The sequence below is a fragment of the Thunnus maccoyii genome, chromosome 8 (genome assembly GCF_910596095.1).
Source record: "Thunnus maccoyii chromosome 8, fThuMac1.1, whole genome shotgun sequence".
Classification (NCBI taxonomy): Eukaryota; Metazoa; Chordata; class Actinopteri; order Scombriformes; family Scombridae; genus Thunnus; species Thunnus maccoyii.
The window spans coordinates 13,041,764-13,062,307 of record NC_056540.1 but is presented as its reverse complement, the minus strand read 5'-3'; the positions used below and the strand labels follow the sequence as shown (position 1 = coordinate 13,062,307).

General features: G+C 41.4%; 3 protein-coding genes across 5 annotated transcripts; 1 reads left to right on the top strand and 2 right to left on the bottom strand.

Moving 5' to 3' along the window:
• Positions 1 to 112: 112 nt before the first annotated feature.
• On the bottom strand, positions 113 to 7,470 carry plp1a (proteolipid protein 1a). 3 transcript variants are annotated; one of them, XM_042418191.1, is made up of 7 exons: positions 7,368 to 7,470; positions 4,833 to 5,019; positions 4,516 to 4,672; positions 4,006 to 4,174; positions 3,253 to 3,326; positions 3,074 to 3,139; positions 113 to 690 (listed from the first exon to the last, which is right to left on the bottom strand). In XM_042418191.1, exons 1-7 carry the CDS (start codon positions 7,369 to 7,371, stop codon positions 526 to 528), a joined length of 822 nt encoding a protein of 273 aa, XP_042274125.1. In that variant the 5' UTR covers positions 7,372 to 7,470; the 3' UTR covers positions 113 to 525. The 3 variants fall into 3 exon arrangements, with proteins under 3 accessions (XP_042274125.1, XP_042274127.1, XP_042274128.1); XM_042418193.1 differs by lacking the exon at positions 7,368 to 7,470 and adding an exon at positions 6,046 to 6,325; XM_042418194.1 differs by lacking the exon at positions 113 to 690 and adding an exon at positions 858 to 2,282.
• A 2,431-nt stretch (positions 7,471 to 9,901) lies between these two features.
• pcdh20 (protocadherin 20) lies at positions 9,902 to 13,153 on the bottom strand. The gene is made up of 2 exons (XM_042418188.1): positions 13,019 to 13,153; positions 9,902 to 12,649 (listed from the first exon to the last, which is right to left on the bottom strand). Exons 1-2 carry the CDS (start codon positions 13,151 to 13,153, stop codon positions 10,133 to 10,135), a joined length of 2,652 nt encoding a protein of 883 aa, XP_042274122.1. The 3' UTR covers positions 9,902 to 10,132.
• Positions 13,154 to 14,669: 1,516 nt separating this feature from the next.
• Positions 14,670 to 18,492, top strand: si:dkey-27i16.2 (regulator of cell cycle RGCC-like). Its single transcript, XM_042418887.1, has 5 exons — positions 14,670 to 14,777; positions 15,724 to 15,888; positions 16,577 to 16,657; positions 17,274 to 17,336; positions 17,880 to 18,492. Exons 1-5 carry the CDS (start codon positions 14,756 to 14,758, stop codon positions 17,885 to 17,887), a joined length of 339 nt encoding a protein of 112 aa, XP_042274821.1. The 5' UTR covers positions 14,670 to 14,755; the 3' UTR covers positions 17,888 to 18,492.
• The last annotated feature ends 2,052 nt before the right edge of the window (positions 18,493 to 20,544 follow it).

Below are 20,544 nucleotides of genomic sequence, written 5' to 3'. Positions count from 1 at the left end.
TGAATTTCATCACACAAGACCTTGAATGTGGTTGAATGACCAAGTGTGTGTATGGGAACCTGAGAGACAGTGAATGCTGTTTATTTCCTCTTTGTTAAAAAAGAATATCAAGCATGCTCTGCATTTTTATTTTCCCTTCATTAAAAAGGATATCAAGCATGCACCGCATACTGTGAAATCAGACCTATGCATGAAAAAAAACATTTCATTTCATGCACATATGATGAAAACATTTTAACTTTTCATCATATGTGCCTTTCAACTTGCATATTCTTAAACTGCTGACATGAGCAGACATTCAGAAAGTACAGAGACATGGGTCAAATGCAGAACAACATAACAGGAAATCAGCACTAAATATTGAACTGTTATGGCTCAGTTCAAAATCAAAGTTCCCAACTGCATTTGTATGATCTTATAAATTTTGATGTAACACAAAATACCCAATTTTTTTTCACAAAAACAAAAAATAATGAAGGGAATTAGTTTAACAAATGCCAAAATACAAATAAATTATAGGTGCTGTCAGGAGCTGTCGGATGTGTTTGCGGGATACGGAGAGCACAGAGTCCCTCCTCTGTCCCTCTGCAGTTGCCCATACAGGTCATAGCCTCTACTCTCCTCCTTCGCTCTGTGCCTCAGCTTCCTCAGGTTCACCTGGTTCACAGCCAAGTGCAGGGAACAGTGCACCTGTGGGCACAAGAGGAGAGAATACAAAACACCTTACAAAACACTTTGGCCCCTAGATGTGGCTAGAAGCCAAGGATGGAGCACCAGTTAAACACCATGATACTACACCAGACTTGCACTTGCACAAAGACTACAAATAAATGATTTTCGGAGGCACTCTGCATAAATACTTCAAAAGAATATTCGTTTTATTATCAAATATTACCAACAGAAAAAAAATAATCATCAAACAGCCAGCTGCCACTTGACAAATCCACCATTCACAGCTAGGTAAAGCTTCCAACAAATAGAATAATCTACTTATTTTGTTGCAAAAGGTTTTGTTAGTAATAACCAAAGTGTAAAAATAGTAGTAAAATTAGCTACAATAAGTAAAAGATGTGTTATACAATAACTACGACAAAATTCCTAAAGAATTAGAGACAAAACAAAGCTGTCCTATCTCTATAATAGTACCTCATTCATGCATTAACGGCAGGGGGAGTCACACCTCAACAATGTGTTTTAGGTCTAATAATATGAGATTACTCTCGATAAGTTAGCACCTAGTGCTTTCACCATCTCAAAAGTATGAGAAACAATTTCAGACCTTTCTAGATCAGAACTAAACAAGTATGTCCCTTTGTTAGAAAGAAACTATTCAAAATGATCTAAATTTCCTTTAGTCCCTCCCCCCAATTCTGAATCCATCAATTCCATTATTCGGGGGGAGGTGGGGGTCATGCAGCAGCGTGTGGATGTGTTGTGTGTGTAGTTGCTGTCCCAGAAGAGCTGCATTGAGGCTTTAGAGAAGTCTTACTCTCTCTTTGTCCAGAGGACCCTCTCCCTTGACATGTAATATAACCCTTGGCAGAGACTTCTAGCGCAGGTGGCCCCCAGAACTGGCTCCTTATTGGCTAGCTTTTAAAACAGGCATGACTCCATTGTTGAGGCTTTTCTCCAGCCCGTGAGAAAAGTCCTGAGGTCAGCGTGAGACTGCAAATGCGTGCTTGTCTGCCACCATGGCAACCAGATGTGAGGGATGGTAGCCATGGTAACCTATAATCCCTATTCTCTGTAACAGCTGCATTCTAGCTGCACATGTGTTGCAAATTGCTTGTTAATTCTTACAGATGTTAATTTATTAGTGGTGTGTTATTTGTATTTTGGGCGCGATGGGAAGCAGAAATGAATTTTAGACACTAACCTCAGCAAGCAACAAGAGCAATAGTTTAAAAATATTTTGGTGACATAGCATTGAAAATACTGACACGACTTTATGTAGGTCAAAGCAAGCCTCACATCCATAAAAAAAAACAAAAAAAACAATGAAAGGAAAAACAAAATAATGACATTCTTCCCAACAAGAAAAGTAAAATTACAAAGAAGAGATTTTTAAGAGTTCGTGGCCCAAAGAACCAACATCACAAGTGGTTCTGTGCAGATGATGTGGAAGAGAGAATTGTTGCCGTCCCTTTATATCCCCATGTTGGTGGTGAAATAATGACAGAGCGGACAGGAAGCTGGTGGACCTAACACCGTGCACCTATGCCCTTTCTCCCCAGATACCGCAGAACTGCAAAGTTATAGGTGGTTGACACAGTATAGGTCAGCTGGAGGAAGAAAAAGCACAGACAGGGATTGTCAAAACAGAAGTGAAGAGAAGAAAGCCCTGAAACACTATAATACCCACTGTATCTTCAAATTATACATATTTATTTTAGTTTTAACTATAAAATGTGCAATACATTTCACTCACTACTGTATATATGAACAGGCTGTATATACACTGTACATAACCACCTGCTATATCTATATAAAGTAAAGTCATTTTTCATCATTCCCTGCAGTCTTCACTACTTTGCACTATATGTATCATGTTTACAGTTCACAGAAACAGTTTCACACATATATAGTCACTTCTTGTCTATATTTCTGAAGATAATTGTGTTTGTTATTCTGTGTAAGTACATTGAAAGCCACTAAACAGAGTCAAATTCCTTGTATGCGTCAACATATTTGGCCGATACAGATGATTCTGATCATCAACTGAAAACTCAAATACAAAAAAAACAACAAACTAAAACAATTAACTGTTTATGACATTAATTTGATAGCAGATGCCATCCGTATAACAGCCTATGTAATGGAGCATGCCAGTATAATGGGTGCACCATTTGCCTGGCTGGAAACCCACCAGACATTACAGCATTATTATGATGTTTGTGTCAGCTGAGAAAAAGGAACAGAGAGCGATAGTACAAAAGTCATCAGTCATGGAGGCTTGAGATGCCTCGCCGCCTACACTTTGAGCGTCACTAAGTCACATGAGCCATAACACTATTGTTGTACCCCACTGTGGAAGTGCAGCCAAGCTGGCCCCGGCTGAAGGATAATCACTCACCAGAGCCAAGAGAGTGATGCCCGCACCGGCGAAGGCAGCAATGTAGAGGTCATAGGTCATTTGGTACTGATAGGAGGAGATTTGCATTAGTGGTGATAACATGTCTACTGTAGGCTATTTCATGTCCAGGCCTGTTGTAGAACGTGGCAGCAGAGCCAGAGTTATTTCCTATTTCTTACCTCTCTGGTCTTGCAAACAGTGGACAAAGTTATACCACAAGCTTTTCCTGGCACTGCATTCCATGGCAGGAGCCCTGTGGAAAATGTATAAAGGTTTATCTCACAGATACAATTAAAAGATAAAGCTGGTTTTATTCTATAGTTTTGTTACTGTCCAGAAATCCTATGAAGAATAAACAAAACCAACATTGCATTAATCTGTCTCTCAATACTGTCTGATTTCCCTACCCTGTCTGCGAAGTCAATCCAAAGCACATAGGTTCCTATTGAACATGTTAACATTAATGAATGTTTTTATAGGGCTAAATAATCTCTTTAAATAGCTGGGCACTGTGGTTTTGAGCAAATGTTACCCAAACATTAGTAAATAGTGCATTTCTTGGGGACTATTTTTAGCTGCGGATTAATACACATTTGATACGCAAGTATTTATTTACAGCAACAGGAAGGAGTGTGTGGAATTGACTCAAATTAAACGACAGTGCCCATATTCATGGTAATGATGTAGCATGTCACCCACAGCAACAGTGTGGCTAATTGATGCATTTTTAATGGTTTTTTTGAACAATGATGCTGTATGGCAGAGAGAAATAAGCTAAATCAGGCTTTGGTTACATGGACAGTACTTGTTAGTAGCATCAATTCCTTTTTGAAAATAAGAAAAATACAGACTATCACCTTATCCTTTAACTGAATACAACTTGTCTGAGAAGCCTGTTACATAAATTGGCATAAACGGATTTCTTTTCTAACCGTATTGTCTTGCATCGACACACAGCTGGTTGATGCTTGCTGGCGTCTCAGTCAGAACGTCAATGGTGTGGCAGGTGGCATCCATGTTGTAGAAGAAGTAGACGGGCAGTGCGGACAAGGCGAATACCAACAGCCACAGCATAGCTAGTACATATGTCAGCACTATAAACTGTACACAGAGAAAGCAGAATAAACATTAGGGTGCGTCATCATAATACACTGGTGTACATAAGCAATCTAAGTGAGTTTTTATGAGCAGTGACTCATTTAGTGACCACATTTACTTTTTCTCTGATTAGCTTTACTTATTATCTCACTGTCTGTTCTCCTCCTCTTCCAACCACTCCCCCAACCGCTTAAACACACACTGTATGCTTATCTTTGCATGTCCCCAAAGGTTTTTTAGCAGCCTTAAGATTTTCAGCTCAGTGCCCACCAGGGAGTGATATGTGTATTAATCCCATCCAATCTCTCCAATCCCCATTACTTGTCCCACTCTGGGCCTCTCACCGTGGAGCTGAGGCAGCGGCCACACATGGTGCTCCTGAACTCTCCAAAGGTTTGCTTGGCAGCGCTTGTGGTGTAGAAGCCCTCAGCCAACAGCACGATGCAGTAGAGGAAGAAAAAGGAGGCCAAACCATAGATGACATACTGGAAATATTGAATGCTGAGAAAGGATATGGTTAAAAAGGGAAAAAAAACTATTAAAATACAGCTTTACAAAGACACTTAACCTTCTGAAAAAGAAAGAACAGCCTGAGAAGATCCAATGGCAAGGTTAAAAAGATGACACTTGAATGATGAGAATACTTAATATTACCACGCACATGTAGGCGAGGGTGATATAGTCCTGGAGGTTACGGGCAAAGTAAGTCTCGATGAGTCTCTCCGTCTCTGTGAGTGCCTGGTGTCCACAACCGCAGAAAAGGGCAATGCCAGAGAAACACAGCAGTGTGGCGACCAGGGAGCAGTATGGCACCCCACCCAAACAGCGCATACAGCACTCATAGCAACCTGTTAATAAAGATGGAGCACCATGAAAATCAGGGATCATTATCAGCTGACAGCACAGAAGAAATCATCTGTTTCAATGTACAAACTATGCACCTTAAAATGTACTGTATGCTTCTGATAAAGAAACAGATCCTTTTTGTTTTTGCCACTAGTTAGGTCAATAAGGACTGATGCACAACAACCTATTAAAGAGTCAGTTCACCCAAATTGCATAAAAACATTGTCTCACTTCACTCTAGTGGTATCTAGCCATGCATATAGTTTGGGTTTTATTTGCTCTTGGTTTGAGATATCCCCATATAAGATTTCTGTGTCCACTCTAATGCAGTTCAGTGGAATTGAATTTTGCTTGTGCTGCTTGAAATTAGGTTGTAGGTTGCAATGCATATTTGAAATGTCCATTACAGTTTCTCAGAGACCAAAGTAATCTAGTCTTCAAATGTCTTATTTTGTCTGACTAGCAGTCCAAAACTGAGAAAAGCAGCAAATCCATACATTGGAGAAGCTGGAACCAGAGAGGGTATATATTTTGTTTACTTTATAATTAACTAATACTATGAACTTACTATCAAATTTGTTGACAGTTCATTTTCAGTGGATTTAATAATCAATTTTGAACATTTCAATCCTACTACTTGAAACATTCAACAGTGACCTTACTCTCCAGAAACAATTTTCAGTTGTGAGTAGTTTTCAAGGACTTTGTTTGTTTGTTTGTTGAGTAAAAGGTAGTTCCAATGAAAGAACAAGGTCTGTGGATTATCTGGAGTAGCTGGATTTTTCATTTTTCAATGCTGTAAACACCACAAATGGAATTCCTTTGAACTGGGATGGAGGAAAACATCTCCAGATTGATATCTCAAAACCTGGGCACATAAAAACAGAACTATCTGCATAGCTACACAAAGGGTATTCTGTTATTCATTTATGTTTTGTGATTTGGGTAAACCAACCCTTTAAAGAAAATATACTCACACTACTTTATCACTATAGATCCAGCTGCAGCTGCAAACATTTTTCACTCACTTGCTAAAGCTGTGCATTCTTCCTAATAGTCATGTGCTGTTTGAATGGATGCCAAGGGCCAAGGGCATGGGGATGTGTCTGCTCTGACCCCAGCTCGCACCCTGGCTCCATTCACAACGCAGCATGGAGAGTGTGAGAAAAAGGGGGAAGACAGTGAGGAGAGACAAAGTGAAAGAGAGAGAGAGGCTGCTTTTGTGACTGCAGAGACAACAGTCTTTGTCCCACAGCATCATGGGGGTACAAGGGCCACCAATGTCAAGCAAACAAAGACCAGAGGCACCTCTATGCTTGACACACATGCGCACACTCATAGACTTCCTTCTGGAGGACACACAGGAACAAGAAGTGATAGTGGGGAGCTCTCTGTGCTGGAAGAGGATGGAAAAGCAAACAATGCAACTGTGTGCATGTGTGCCATTACACGCTTGCATGCACACAGACACGCACAATGGAAGCAGACAGACTGTGGTTGGTACCATTACAGTAAACACAGATGGTAGGAGTGCCAAATATATAACTCTAATTGAACACGTCTACTTGGCAGTGTTGGCTGTGTGTGCGCGTGAGAGAGAGAGACAGACAGAGAGGGACTGATCACCATTTGTCCAGATTGCACAACTTTACTAAAGTGTTGAAGAGCGAGTCTAAACAGAGGGAACAAATAACAGACAAAGAATATTTTCAGTATTTTTACAAAAGGAAATCAGTAACATACTGTTATTTGCACTGTTGTACAAGTAATTCTGGTCACTAGAAGTGCAGGAATACAAGTAGTACCAAGTAAATAACAGCATGCACACAATCCTGAACTTTAAACATACAGTTTTACAAATATTTGCCCGCGTGCATTCAGATACACCTTGTACCAATTAAGCAATTAATGACATCACTAACAACCGGCTAAAGCACTCTGAGCCTCTGAGCCAAGGAATCTCACAAACTCTCGGTTGAGACTCAAATGAAAATATAGGCCTCGTTCTTGAAGAAAATGCAAAGCTGAGGCCAAGTTCGCCTCTTTAAAAATTGAGAGAGATTGCGACCAAAAGCAAATGCGACAGGGCTCCTCTGAAAGTAGCCCTGTCGCATCTCAAGCATGAAATAAATCTCATATCAGTGGAGCATCAGCCGAGTAGCCGACCTCTACACTGACAATAAAAAAAACCCAAAACAAAACAAAAAAACTTAATAACTCCTGATGCCCTCCTATAGTCCTATTCATATCAGTGTGCAAACGCATAAAATAAAGTGCAGATGTGACAATATGAGGTGTGCAACCTGCTAAAAGCTAATAAAGGTAGATTCCGGCGGCTGGAGTTTCTTACCCATGTCTGGAAGGATGCGTTCAGGACTTGTTGGCTACTGCTGCCTGCACTGCAGCTGGTCCGCTGATGATATGCGCAACTTGTCTTCGGCCCCCGTATATCAATCTCAACTCGCTTTCTGTTCCCCCCAACAATGGACAGACTCCGCTGATGACTGCGAGTGCAATCTTAAAGAAACAATGTCGCTTTTCAATGAACTTCGAGGCGGAGATTGATGAGGAGGTCAAGTATCTTACACTTGCAGAAATGTTCATTGTGACGCATATTTGCACCACCAGAGACCAATTTATGCAAATACAGCGGAGGGGACATTTTTGGAGAAATATAAATTTTCCACCTCTGTGAGTTAGGAAAGGTTCACCAAGGCCTTTTGTTTTAAAAGCCCAAGTGGCAAAGAGTTTCAGTCTGATAAATATAACCAAATGAGAAACAGCTTATGAATTATTCAGGTGGTCTATGGGACTAATGAGCCACCGTATGTCCATGAACAGTGAAGGTGATTTGTCTGAGGTTACAACACACCATCAATATGGGCCTGTGGACAGTCAGGTGATGCTCCCCAGACTTCGGAAATTGTCAGATACTATCTGTTAGACGGCAGTGTTTGAAATACAGTACTGAGAATTAAAGATGTGACATACCAGCTGGCAACACTGATATCTGCTTTATCGTCTATCTCTTAAATGGGTCTATTTAGTCCTGTTATGTTCCTCAAAAAGCAATCTTAAAGTGGCACTCAGACCACGAATATGTGGATGATTCAACTTGTGATGAAGTCAGATAGTGCCTTTTAAGCTGTTGTTGAGGTGTACCTATTTCTCAGAATCACAACAGTGAGTCACTCTGACAGTGAAAGCAACATTGGTATTTAAAATGCACTCGATTGTTGTCATTCATGTTCATAAAACCCTTGATGTCTATCTCAGAAGTAATCCCCTGGGTATTTGGGTCTGTGCCAGCTTCTTTGTCCATGTCAGCTCATGCGACCTTTAACTCATTATCAAATGTTCAGCTGAATCTGCTTAAACTGATATGTGCTGTTAGTGAACCAGAGGAGCATGCTGCACGGAAACCTCACTGATCTCAGGTGACTTGACTGTGGCGGACTGAGAGACTGTCCTCTGATTCATCTTCACCCTCTAGCCAAAATACCAGAAATAAAGAGCCAGATTTGGCTTCACCTGTGTCCAGTAGATGGCAGGCTTCCTCCTGACACAGCATTTGTGCAGCAGCAGCAGCCACATAAAGAGTTTTACCTCATAATGTTGTTCATTTTTTATAAAAAAAGAAAAAACTCGAAAGCATCTAGAAACATCTAAAAATCCAAATGTTAGCTGTTTTGTCAAGCAGGCACAAAACGTCTTTAAAAAACCTACAATAGACCTGATTTAATATTAATTTTGTACATGTTTTAATCTAATGGCATAATAATTCTTATGCAAAGATGCGTCTTTTTCAAATGGGGAATATGTAATTCTGTTATGGAGCTCTTTATTTCCTCTCAGTTAATGTAGTTAGTTTCACAGTACAACCCTATTAGATTATTTATTTTTGAGCTGCTAGCTCAGAAATCCTCAGAGACACCACTCATGTTATACAAGCCTTGTTCTCTACTAACCAGGTTGTTGTACATTGTGTTTTACAGACTCTGGCTCGTGGTTTTCCTCCTTTCCTCTATTACACAGGTGAACCATGAATGGATTGCACAATAGTTGATAATACCATAAAGATAAAAACGTTTTCTTTTGTAAAAGCTAATATAATTACTCTGCCCTCTTTGTGTAATTGTGTGTTCACAAATTTGCAAACACATTTTACCCTGACTCATTCATACTTTATGCATCACTTAACCTGATTTGATGTCCCAATTGTTACTTAGCATACAAATGTATCAGTAACACAAGAGAGAAACTGCCTTTTGTAAAGATTTCTTTGAACACAGTGTGATTTCGCTCCAAACATCTGTCATCAAAACAACAAGCCTGTTGGGTTACTGGGTGCAGTAGGTTTTCTGCCTGTTGGGTGCGATCCAATGCTGTGGGTGAGAAGCGGCGCTATCGGGTAACAGGTGTGAGGCAGTGACTTGAGATGATGGTGTGCCTTCCCTCTGCTGTCTCTCACCTGTCCACAGCTGCTCTCCGCCTCCTGTGGTCGTCTCAGAGTTGCTTCTTGAGAGACTTTCATCACTTCCCCACTGGAGGAACATTAAACCCTTTTGTGTGTCTAAATACTTTAGACTCCCCATCACTCAGAGTCGGAAATCTGAGAAAGGTCCAATCAACTTAGCGGACCATTACCTCAGGCGCCTTCTCACTGCAGGGGTCATGGGGAATAATCCCTAAAGATAATGACTGTAATAGTGGTATTTTAGCAATGCCTTGCTGTGATATGCTCTATTTTATAGTGGCTAATACTGTACACATCACCAGGTGCCTGTGTTAAATAACAGCACCATACAGTTTTCTACAGAATGCACAAGGTACAAGTCTCTGCTGGTGGTTCAAATACTTCACTTATCAGATCATATTTTTTAATGTTTTCCTGGTAGCTTACATGGATCTTATCAGAAAATGGATAAACTTAATTTCCACAATATTGTGCAGTTGACAAATGTTTGAATGAACTGTGTATCAGAATAATTCAACAAATTTGATGATTAAAATGCAAGAAGCCTCTGGATTATTCAGAATGTATTTTATTCACAGGCTGATCTTATCCTTGACACTGTGCAAGTGAGGATTACACACATTGCTTGCTTTATTCTGTTAGTCATCAGAGTAATATTTGTCTTTGAGCCTGAGTGGAATCTCATTTTTCTGTGGTGGACGTCTTCTCCTCTGTTTCAGGTATAAAACAGCTGTCACCACGAGCAAACAGATGGATGCCAACAACATTCCCAGGCCTACTAACAGTGTCAGCTGAGCATATCTAGTAGCGCTCTCCTCCACCTCACAGATGGGGGCCTTTGAGAGGTTTTGAACCAATAAGTCAGCTGGCCCTGTCCAGGTGGGTGCACTGTCAAGTTGGCAGGGCTCCATGCTTTCATTGACCAGCAGATTAACCCAGACAGTAGTATGAAGTGGAGCTGGTTTCCCCCCATCACTGACCATGATAAACAGGTGATGCATTCCCAGGTTGTTTCCTACCAAACGCTGAGCTAATGTGATGTTCCCTGACCTTGAATCCACCCGGAAGGGGCTGCCGTTGTGTGCTGGCTCTTGCGCCACAACAGTGTACGTTATCTCTGAATTCAGTCCTGAGTCCTCGTCGATGGCGTAGATCTTTGTTATCATGGTACCTGCCATCGTCTCTGGGGAGACAGTCAGGCATGAGAAGTTGCTGTTGGGAAGGATCACTTTTGGCTGGTTGTCATTGATGTCCTCCACAAAGATGGTTACCCTGGCAGTGGAAGTCAAAGAGACTGGGTGACCATGATCTCTGGCCAGCAGATAGAGTTCATAGCGGTCCTCTGTTTCGCGGTCCAAGTTGGTTGTGGTGCGTAATGTCCCCTGGGTGTTATCCACAACAAAAGGTTCACTGTTGTTTACAACATGCAACTCTGTGTTCCCATTCTTCCCTTCGTCTGGGTCTGTCACCCCTACCCTCCCCACCTGGGCAAACTGTGCTACATTCTCAGGGATGAAGAAGATGAAATGTTGGGTTAGAAAAACAGGTGCATTGTCATTCTGGTCCACCACACGAATGGATACTGTTGCCACAGACTCCAAGGCAGGAGAGCCACTGTCTCGTGCAAACACGGTCAGTGTGTGTACATACTGCTGTTCTCTATCCAGAGAAGCTGACACAGACAGTTGACCTGTCGCAGGGTCAATGTTAAAGATGGTAGATGTGTGTTTGTCCAGCCTGTAGGTCACCCTGCCGTTATATCCACTGTCTGCATCTGAAGCTGAGACCCGCAACAGTGACATCCCTGGCTGGTTGTTTTCCTCCACCTCCAGCTGGTAGTGAGAATGCAGGAACTGTGGAGCATTGTCGTTGACATCTACCACCAACACCCTGATCACATGCCTAGTAGGAGCGATCACAGATCCTTCAGCTGATCTTCTGTGAACAACCACTGAAATATGATGTTCACTTTTCATCTCGTAGTCTAGGGGCTTTGATGTGGAAAGCAGGTATTTGCCATTCTGCAGGCTCAAAGTGAAAGGCACTTCACCCTCGATGGCAAGAGATGAGCCTTTAAAGCTGCTGTCACCTTCCAGCTCTAAAACAGCTAAGACAGTGGGGGGCTGGTTTTCTGGTAACACCATAGTCTGGTTTTGATGCTCTGCTATGAACCCGATCTTTATTGTTGGCTCTTGGTTTGCCTTGGGGAGCACAGTTACGGTTACCTGAGTGTCTGCTGGGGGGCAGTGATGGCCGCTAGCTAACACTTTCAACACCAGCTCCTCGGAGTTGTCACTCTGGAGGTCTTGTGTTAGTCTGATGTACCCTGTGAGGCTGTCAAGGCTAAAGAGCTTTTTGGCCTGCTCAGAGACTTTGGGGCTGAGGGAATAAACAATGGCAGCATTTGGGCCTGAATCTGGGTCTGTGGCTGTGACCTGAGCAACCACCATGTTCTTTGGGGAATCTCCGGGGATGGTGACACTGCGGGGGCTATCAGAGCTAAAGCTTGGACAGTTGTCGTTAACATCTGTCACTGTGACTATTAAAGTTGCTGTAGCACTTAAAGGGTCTGAGCCACAGTCGCTGGCCACTAGCGCCATCTGATACTGCTCCTGAGTCTCCCTGTCCAAAGCTGTCTGCACAACTAGGGTGATGAAAGACTCCTCATCAACTGTTAAACTGAAAAACTCACCAGAACCTTCCAGCTGGTACTGCACCTTCCCATTACGACCAATATCCCTGTCATGAGCCTTGGCGTCTAATAAGAAACTGGTTCCCGCTGTCACGTCCTCAGACACCCTCAGGTGTATTTCACTGTTTTCAAAATGAGGCGCATTGTCATTGATGTCCTCTATGATCACAGGAAACTGTATAAGGTCTCTTGAGGGCCCCACGATAGCATTGTGTAGAATAATGCATTCCTCAGCTTTTGTCTCCTCAGGGCAGAGGGCCTCGCGATCCATCTTTTGCTCAGTGGTGTAAAAATTCCCCCTGTTTTTGTCCATCCATAGATACTCCTGGGTCAGGAGCTGGTACGGAGGTGGAAAGTGTTTACTAAGTGACCCGGTCAGAATACCAGGTTCCTGTTCCTCTGGGATGGAAAACCGGACGGAACCACACATGATCTGCCTGAGATGGACCAAAAACAGCAGATTCTGACGAGAGAAGAAATAAGCTGTGAGGAGTAATTTCTTTGAAAACAGCACCGGCATTTCATTTTTTTTCTTATGATTTGATAGCCCTGATTGTTGTATTTGAACCTGAAAGAGTGTGGAAGTTTTCCCGGGTAGTGATAAGGTTTAAACTTCATGCCTCAGTGAGCTCTTTTAAAAGCAGGCAACTGTACAGTAAAGGTAATATGATGCCCCTTGCTTATCTTCAACCAATTACTCTCACCCACAGATAACACACACACACAAACAAAAAGCAAATAATGAAGCGTATATTTCATTTTTACAAAAAAAACCTCCAAAACATTTACATATATTTCTGTATTTTCACATCAGCTCATTTGGCTCACTGACCTGCAGTAGTCCAGCCCAGTTCATATTATCAGGAGTCCCATGGCCCATCGTCATCACACATGTTACCCCGGCAGCAAATGAATGCTGAGGACTGAGGCAGCAACCTAAAACTGCACAGCTAAAGGCATAATTCATTACATGCCCCTCCTACAACACTTACCTTGTGTGTCACGCTGACACAGGAGACGTTAGAAGAACAACTGGTTTACCTGCATGAGCTGAAAGCATGTTTTTGTCGCAACTCAAGTGTTTCTAAAGAATGAGTAATCATTGGGCTTGTGTTAAGTACATATTTTGCCTCTAAATTGTATGAGACATGTTAATGTGCCAATACCGTATGTGCTTACACAACTATTTTGTTAGCATACCTGTCACCTGATTTTTAAAAACTATTTCTTAATGTTTTATCGCTCTCTGAATCATTTTTCTCTCAGATTTGTCTTCTGTTGCAGTTGTAGTTTTAAACTACAAAAGCCTTCATGATCGTGATATCCTTAACAGATTGGATAATGCTTAATCTTCTTACTGCATTCACACAGTAACATAAATACTAGTTTTAAACATCCGTGATGAAAAGTACATTTAGGCTACTCGATTACAATTTTGGAGTACATTTAATAGGGAATTGTATTACATTTAGCACTTTTGTTACTGGTTATTTTGCAGGTGCAGATTGAAGATACAAAACATATCAGCACATAAATATAATTGATTTTCATATATTAAACAATAATTAATCGATAATAACATTTATTAATAGACTATGCATATATATATATATATATAATATACACAAGTAAAAGTCTGGAAGGAGAAGTTTTATTTGCAATGGAGTAGTTTTTACACTGCGATACATCTTCAGGATCATCTTCAAGGATCATTCTTCCACCAGTTATAAGTGATAAAGATGCCAGGCTGCCTCAGTGGGAATTGCATAATATGACCCTCAGACCCGCACAGCTGTCCTGAGGGAGTTTGAACAGAAATTGCACTGGCCCTGCCCTCTTTCGGTAGAGCAGAGTACTGCACCGCTTCAGCTATACATATACTACAATTAAGCTATAGATGAACTATTATTATCCCAAAACTTAACATACACAATAAAACAAACAAACACAGAGAATAAAAAAGCAATCCAAAAGAATAGTCCGTACATGGTATGACATTCTTCGTAAAGTAAATAAAACTACTACTCAGCAGCCACTATAGCGTGATATTAAAAGTTTTATTTTTGACAGATGGAGAAAGAGCTCGTTTTTCTACATATGTGCCGTTTATTCATGAACCAGGAATTTGAATATAAATTAATCTAGTAAAAATATGTTTTTCAAGCTGATTGCACAGTGTGACAGGGCTCTTACACGGAGTGATAATCATCACTTCAAACCCAGAGCGACTGTAAAATCTTATTGAAGCCAGCTGCTTGCACCTTAAAATCGAATGAACGATGAATAATGAAGAGACGACGGAACTTTGTAAGCCTCAACTTCAGTTACGTAATAGTTCATTTCTGTCTGTCAGACGCGTTTGGGGTTTTTTCCTTCCGCCCACATTTTTCCAGTTACAGTGAACCTGGGGTTTTTTTTAAATTCTGTGACATGATTGGCTGGCGCGCCGCTATAGCTGAGCGGGTGTGGAGGGCTTTACAATAAAACTACAGTCCCAGTTTGTCAGTTTAAAACCGCTCTGAAGCCAGACACACAGCAGATTGGTGGTGTTTTATTTCACTGTTCCAGCATGTCCACAGAAATGACCACAGGTGAGTCCAACGACTACTTGAGACATTAGTTTGTAATGATGGTAGAGTGATAATGATTACAGGTCTGTAAGAAACAGCAGCCACATGTATAATACTTTCAGAGAGGCTGGAAAGTAGAAAATGGGTGTATTTTACCTTTTTAAACCCATGTCCTGCTTTATCTTTTTTATATATCACAACACGTTGATAATACTTAAATCTACACTTAGAGAATCAGCAGATTTCTGGAACATGTTGTCGTTTTTACTTCTTATTCTTACTTATTTGTTACATTTTTACTTGAATATGAGTCTTATATTTTCTTGCTATATCCTACTACATTTTTCTGCCTGTATAGCCTATATAACCCATAGGAGACTGTAAAATTTTTGTCATGTCAGCCTAATAAAATGACTTTGTGATAAAACGGTGGATAAACTGAGATCCGTTGATCCTACACTTGTGGTAGTGCATTTATTCAAGAAAATGCCTAAAATGTTGTTTTACCACAGTCCAAAGCATTGAATTTAGGTTAAAATGTAATATTTTTATGTCACAGTTTACAGACCAGGTGTTTTACAGGCTGCTGTTAGATGTTTTATATGCCTTGTGGGCTGTTAGGTTTATTTTCACACATCCAGTTATCTGACACAACCCACTGACATAAACTTCAACTGCAGGCTTTGGCTTTTAACTTTTATTTAATTTCATTTTCACCCACACAATATTTGTCTTACAAGTTATTTGTCCTATCAGAAAATGTCAAAAACCTTTCAGAGATGTTTTTATTTCCAAAATACAAAATACACTGAGTTTATTTAGGGCTTTCAAGATATTGTACCCATCACATTTTACCCAGACTTGTATCTTTTTTTTTGTAGTTTGTGAAATAACCTCAGACGATCTTAAAATTCTCTTCCAGTGGAATAACGTGATTTCTCTCCAACTGCTGTCACATTTTCCACAGACTTGGAGCTCGAGCTTGGTGAGCTGCTGCAGGAGTTCCAGGATGTGGTGGAGGAGCTGAAGGCCCCGGCCCAAAGCAAACCTCACGCTTACCAGCACGTTTTGAAGGAGGCCAAGACTCGCACTGTGCAAGGGGACGATAGCGGAGTCGAGGATTCAGATTACAGTGAGTAACAATATCATCGCCCGAGAACAATGTTACTGTTCAGCACACCCATCGCTGTGATTAAAATAATGTTCGCTTATTGTACAAAGCTCAGAGAAGGAAAGACATTATTTAGTGCATCATTTACTGGTGAGTGAGGGTGTGTGGAGTCCCCATGGGTGCCGGTTGAGCCCTTTTATCAGCCCAAACAACTGCAGCTTGACACTTTTAATTTGCATGAAATTAACAATACAAGAGGACACATCCCTGTACACTTCTATTAAAGTGGCTGTTTTGCTCACAACAATAGCTGTGTACTGGAATGAACTGCAATTATGGATAACTCATCTTTTGCGATTGTCTTTTGCTTTTTTTTTTTTTTTTTTGCTGCTGTTTGTCAACGGTTATGAGATAAAAGAAGAAAGTGTTTTTTCCCTGCTCCCATGTGTCGTCATTATTGAAAGTATTTTGGCCCCCCTAATGTTTCAACAGGCGAGCTGCTTTCAAAAGCTGACGCTTGGGAGTCGCTATCAGCGAACAAGCGTTTACCTTCATTTTACTGCGTGTTATTATCATTATGTGCAACTCTTGCATTGTGTTCGATTGTAGTCATTGTTGCTGTTGATCATTTGCATGGGCTGGCCTAAGTGGTTGTCTTCTGTTTATTATCTCCACTGACTCCCTCTTTGCCTCCCTCTCTCCCCCCCAGGCAGTGAAGCTTCTTTGGGAAACAGTTTGAACACCAGCGAGGAGGAGCTTCACACAGCAGGCATAACGCTGGCACCGAAAGGTACTTGAGGCATCCATCAGACTATCTCCATCCAGATAGCCCTCGTTCTTACAGTGATCACTATCACTTTTGCTCTGATCACTATCACAGCTACACAAAAAACCCTCCACATTAGGCTGGGAGCTCTTTTGTTTTTACACAACAAAGCGCCTGCCGCTGTGACTGTGACGTCTCCTGCAGGGGTTATTTGTGTTGTTGTGTAGCAGTGAAGACGGCTCAGGTGCTGTTGTATTTTTGTTGCATGCATCTCAATGGATGAAAACAAAACAAAACAAAAAAGATGACCAGGAGGTGCCATTCGCTCTGTCTGTGACTATACAGAATATGAAAAGATGTTTACAACTGAGATCTTGGTGGGATCTATCGAGCTGTGGAGGTTTTATAGCACTTAAGATCAGCTTTATCTCAGTTTGTAGAAAAGAAGCTAAAAGTGTTGTTTTTCCACCCCAAAAGCAGTTTGGTTCATATGTAATTCTGGGACTTAGATTACTTTTCAGCATTTGGTCCAAAGGAAATACCACTGAACTGAGCTGCATTTCTCCACAAAAATGTTCCATGGCTGTTTTTTTTCCCTGCAGTTCCTCAAATTCATTTTCTTTCTGTCTTCTTTCTGCAGCCAAGCTAGGAGACACGAGGGAACTTGAGAGTTTTATCGACATGTTGGACCGGGAACTTGCTGGTGCGTATTTAAGAGAATTACACCCCCTATCACTCAATCTTTTCTTTATTCCTTTTGCACTTAAGCTGACAAGCCAGCAGGCTGCAGTGTGTAATGGTGGCGGAGACGCTGACAGAGTGCATGTTTGTAACGCATTGAAAAACAGAGTGCGTAGTAGCCACCTTGTTTCTATCCCGTTTATCTCTGAGCACCTCTTGTGTGTAAATGCCATGTCTGGGGACTCAGGTGGACTATCTACACGCCCTTTAGTGATAATAGCATACTTCACTACATGAGCATCATGATCCTGCTATCAGCGCTAAGGCAGTAGTGTTTCAGAGTCCTATGAACACCTTCATTGCCCTGCATGTGCACAAGCAAACCACAAAAAGCAAAGCATGCATCCGGTGCTATCAGTGGTTTTGACACAGAGAGCATGAACGTTACATTTTAATCGTAACTCCCCCTTTATCTTAACAAGGCTTATTAGTCAATGCATGCCAGTGTTCTCTCTTATTCTGGCTCCTGAGCTTATGTAGTTTTTTCTCTCTCTTACTCTTGCAGAGATGTGAACAGAGAGATGAAGAGAGCCACGTGGAGGGGGGAGAAACAGGCTGGGGGCGACACGGCTGGCTACTGCCGAGCAGACAGGCAGATCTACGCCAGAGCAGATCTGAGGAAGCAAACGCTCTCCTGCCTGCTCCAGGGGAAAAGGTTAACATCAGAAATTAAAAGGCCATTCCATTCCAAAATGCAAGAACACAGACCGCTGGCAACGCCGCGTCCAACCAGCAAGGCGACGTCCCTGCAGCAACAGGTCCAAGATGTGTGACATATTCCTAAAACTAGACAAAGCTTCCATCTGTCCATGTATGTGTGAGAATATGCTGCCTGGAGTATAGAGGACATGTAAACGCCACATTTGAAGTACAATAGCAGGAAAAGGCCCTAAATTCTCAGTTCCATATTTTCATTTAAAGGAAGCTGACCTTTGTCTAGTTCAAAATTACAGATGGCACTTTAAACTAATTTCAAATCCAAGTTCAGATCTGCTGTGTAATATCAAATGTCCTTTAAATGCTGGTGTTTTCAATGTACAGTTCTTGTTAATACTCTTTTTTATATAAATTGTTGTACAGATGAATGCACGTATAAATAAAACTAAATTCTGACTATATTACCATGTTTCTGTCTTTGAATTTAAATTTTGATCTAAAACAAAATCGAATCTGCTTGCCCACATCTGATTCTATATACTCACACACACACCTTTGAAAGCCTTTCAGTTTTCCAAAAAATATTCCTGACACTACTGACAACAAATTATATTCAGTGTGCTTACACCTTCACGTTCCCCCAAACTGACTGTTGCTAGTGTCACACCACATGTCTCAGGAGCCCATCACCCATTTGTCTTTGTTTGTAGCCATGTTTCCTGTACGTCTGTTCTCATTATGCTTTGAGTTTCACTTCTGCCACTGAATCAGGAAACTAACAAATTTAGCTCAAATAGGGAAAAAAGGGAAGTGCGTCAGTTGCACTGTGAGAAACAATGATCATTTAGACTTTGTGCTGTAATTCTTTGGTGGGGGCTTTGACTCTGTTGTAACTTATTACCACAAATCAAAGCTTTGAACTGGAGGACGGAAGTTGCTCTGCTCTGTTTGAGTCGGCTATAAAAAAAGCATCCTTGCAATCACCTAGCTATGACTTTTCCCTCCATAGTTGTGTTTATATTTGGCTGTCATTTCACTGTAGTGTAGGTCAACCAAGTATCATCCATTTACAGGTGTCTCCTCGCTTATGAGGGAATGTTGGGTCTCTGTAAATAATATTGTAAAGAGTACAGTCTAGACCTGCTCTATATGAAAAGTGCCCTGAGATAACTTCTGTTATGATATGGTGCCATACAAATAAAACTGACTTGACTCCTCCCTGTTGTCAAAGCAACACAGCATAGAAACAAACTAGGCAGAAGTAAACGTTGTGGTTGGAAGGTGTGATTTTTCAGTCACAAGTTCTCTCATTGAGTGTAAGTATGCAAAATTATTTTCACTCTGTTGAAGAAGTTGAGTCGAGTATAATGCTGAAAAAACCAACAGTCAACAATCTTTCAAATTTAGTCACACAGCTTACTGTAATCACACATAAGAGTCTGGTTTTGGAGTGGTGAGAGCAGAGGGAAGCTTTGCCCTCGTGGAAACGGAGACCAGGGACCAAAGGTCAGGGAGCAGCAGTTTATTGAATTGTCATTGTTTTCTCCTTAAAAATCCCCTGACAGTCAGTTGATACGACCTGCCATCCATACTACTGGCCCCTGGTAATATATTATGGATAGACTGATGCTTGGTTGGACCTGCTTTCTGACATGATGTGAGTAGCAGCGGCCAAAGGAAGGACGGCTGGACATTTTAGATACTGTTCCCTGTCTGTTTATGTCTTATTAAAAGACAATTTATTCAGAAAGTTTAGCTCTGCCCTGAACTCTGGCCAACTATTTAACCCTGCTGACCGAGACAGGAGCCGCCGCTCGTCTGTAGGGAGAGGGAGGAAGTGAAAGAGAATTACCTTAAAATGTGACATACTGTAAAGGAAAGAAGAATAATGGGAGCAGAAAGAGACCAAAAGGGAAAGTGTTCAAACAATAGAGAAATACACAGGGGTGGTATAGAGTAACCTGCTCCTCCTGTGTTGTCTGTTCCACTTAGAGAAAAGCAATGTTGACTGATTGAGGCCACAGCTGTTCAGGATAGTAACAAACAAAGTTGGCTTTGACATGATGGAACTTCCCTCCCTAACGAAGGGCACATCCTGTTTTCAGAGGAGACAGAAGGCGAGGAACTGCAACAATGCAGGAAACGTGACGCTACAGGGCAGATGAAACTGAAAGGCATTCGATTGGAATTCGGTTCCCACTTTTGTGTTTGTTGCTGTGTCTTTGTAACTGCATGTTTGAGAGGTGTAGCTCTGTATCCAGTCTGGTGCTTGACATTGCTGCCACACTTCACCTGCTCTAATCCACAGTGTCATTTCATTGTACACGAAAAGTCACCGGCAGCTAATTATGCTGTATGATTTTTATTAGATTGCTCTTCAATGGGATCTGATGTAATATATCAGTTTGTCTTATGGGAACACCTCCCCATTGCTTATCTGTTAATTACTACGAGGCTGGTATTTGATTGGCAGCACACGAAAGTAAGAGGCCAATATGTCAGCCAGTCGCCTT